General features: G+C 56.7%; 1 protein-coding gene across 1 annotated transcript in view; it reads right to left on the reverse strand.

The window, feature by feature from the left end:
• Positions 1-88: 88 nt before the first annotated feature.
• LOC115949088 (solute carrier family 22 member 6-B-like) overlaps positions 89-2,496 on the reverse strand; it is a 14,921-nt gene continuing 12,513 nt past the window's right edge. Inside the window, 2 exon segments of the mRNA XM_031065394.1 lie at positions 89-196; positions 732-935. Of these exon segments, the coding sequence (XP_030921254.1) occupies positions 127-196; positions 732-935 (274 nt within the window). The 3' untranslated portion in view covers positions 89-126.

Here is a 2,496-nt window from a genome sequence, read left to right on the forward strand (position 1 = left end):
GGAGCCAAATCCCAAAATTCCCACGAGATTTTATTGGGATTGAATAAATAACCCGGGGGGGAGGGGCTGGGGGGACTCCAGGGGGGTCCCGGCCCCAAAATCCCCCCGGGGGTCCCAAATCCCCGCTCAGGCGCCGTCCTGGCTCTTGGTGCTGCTCAGGGGGACGGCGACGTCGTCGTCCTCGAGGTGACCCGCCCTGGAGGGACCCCAAAAGCTCCCAAATATCCCCAAAATCCCCGAAATTTTCGTCCTTCCCAATCCCAGAACTTTCAACCCTTCCCAAAACCTTCGACGTTCTCCCCAGAATGTTCAGGTCTTGCCAAAAGTCTCAACCATTCCTGACCCCAAAAATCCCAACGCAACCTCCAAATCTTCATCGTAACCCAAAACCTCCAAATCAACCCCAAACCTTCATCCCAACCCCAAACCTTCATCCCAACCCCAAAACTTCATCCCAATCCAACCCCAAACATCCAAACCAACCCCAAAACTTCATCCCAACCCCAAACCTTCATCCCAATCCAACCCCAAAAATTCTAACGCAACCTCCAAATCTTCATCCCAACCCCAAACCTCCATCCCAACCCCAAACCTCCATCCCAACCCCAAACCTTCTCCATCCCTTTTTGTCCCCAAAGCTCCTGGATTCCTCCAAGAACCAGCCCCAAAACAGGGGCGTTGTCCCCAGGGAAGGGTTGGGGGGTCTCGGGGGGGTTTTGGGGTGTCCTCACCTCCTCTCCACATCCTTGACGGTCTCGGGCAGGGGCGCGTGGCGGGTCTCGGGCAGGAAGCAGGTGGCCATGGCCGAGACGACGGGCGCGGCGCCGTAGATGACCAGGGGCAGCACCGGGGTGACGTCGGCCAGCATCCGCACCAGGGGGGCCACCATGCTCCCCACGCGCGCCATGGTGCCCCCCAGGCCCATCCCCGTCTGCCTGCGCCGGGAGAGACACGCGGTGGGACGGACGGACGGACACAGGGACGGACAGAGGGATGGACAAGGGGTGGAGGGAGGGATGATGGATGATGGATGGATGAGGGATGATGGAGTGGTCAATGGTTGGGTTGATGGATGGATGGGTTAACGAGTGGTTGGGTTGATGACTTGGTTGGGTTCATGGAGGGTTGGCTTGATGGAAGGTGGGTTCATGGAGGGTTGGCGCGTGGCCAGTGACTGGATGGGTGGGGGCGGGGGTGGGGTGACCCCACCCACCTGATGACGGTGGGGAAGAGCTCCCCGGTGAAGATGTAGGCACAGTTGAAGGAGGCGGCCAAGGCGCCCTTCCCCACCACGGCCAAGGCCATGCGCAGCGTGGGCAGCTCTGGGGACACATCACCCACAGTCCTCAGTGTCCACCCACTGGTCACCCCTCTGGTGACCCTGCACCCCCCGATGACCCCTCACCCCTCCAATGCCCATTCTTCAATGACCCTTCATCCCACTGATGGTCTTTCATCATCCCTTCATCCCATCGTCCTCCATCCCATTGTTCTTCATCCCATTCTCCTCCATCCCCTTCTTCTCCACCCCATTCTCCTCCATCCCTCCCCGTCCCTCTGTCCCTCTGTCCCGGTGGCTGCTCCCACCGCTGGGCACGAAGATGTTGGCCAGGATGCAGAGCCCGGCGATTGCCAGGGAGCCGCCCTGGGCCAGGCGCCGGCCGAGGCAGGAGATGACCAGCACGGACAGGAGCTTGGCCGGGATGTCCACGGCGCCGAACACCAGCTGGCTCAGGTACACGTTGAAGCCGAAGCCCTGCAGGTCCATGGCCAGCCCGTAGTAGGCGAAGCTGGTGGAGAACCTGTGCCAAAATCCAAAAATTTGGCACCAAAACCACCCAAAATGGGAGGTTGGGACTGCAAAAGATGGAGGTTGTCCCAAAAGATGGAGGTTGTCCCAAAAAATGGAGGTTTGCCCTAAAGTGTGCCTTGGTCCCAAGATGACTTTTTGCCCCAAAAGTTGTAGGTTTGACCCAAAAGTTGTGATTTTTTTTCCCTAAAATATGAGGAGATTTACCCCAAAAGGTGTTTTTCCCCTCAAAAAAACGGGTTGTGTTACCCAAAGGTGTTTCATGCCCAAAAGGTGAGGTTGTTTTCCCAATAAAGGTGGGAATTTTTCCCCCATAGGTTTTTTTTCCCCCAAAAAGATGTTTTTCCCCAACCAGTGAAGTTTCCCCAAAAAATTGCCCCAAAAGGTGGGGGCATCTTTTCCCTCAAAAGTTGTTTTCTTTGCACCCAAAATCAGGAATTTTTGCCCAAAACTCGATGAGTTATTCCCCCTAAATGTGGTTTTGTCCCCCCCAAATGTGGGTTTTTTTCAAAATTAGTGGGTTTCCCCATCCCCCCCAAATAGGGTTTTTTCCCCCAAATAGTGATTTTTTACCAAAAAAAAAGGGTTTTTTTTCCGGGACTCACCAGACGAAGGAGACCCCGCACGACACCGTCCTCATGCCGGGGGTCCGGACGAGCGCGGCCACGGCCCCGCCCGGCAGCGGC

This window comes from Geospiza fortis, unplaced genomic scaffold, assembly GCF_000277835.1.
Source record: "Geospiza fortis unplaced genomic scaffold, GeoFor_1.0 scaffold527, whole genome shotgun sequence".
Taxonomy (NCBI): Eukaryota; Metazoa; Chordata; class Aves; order Passeriformes; family Thraupidae; genus Geospiza; species Geospiza fortis.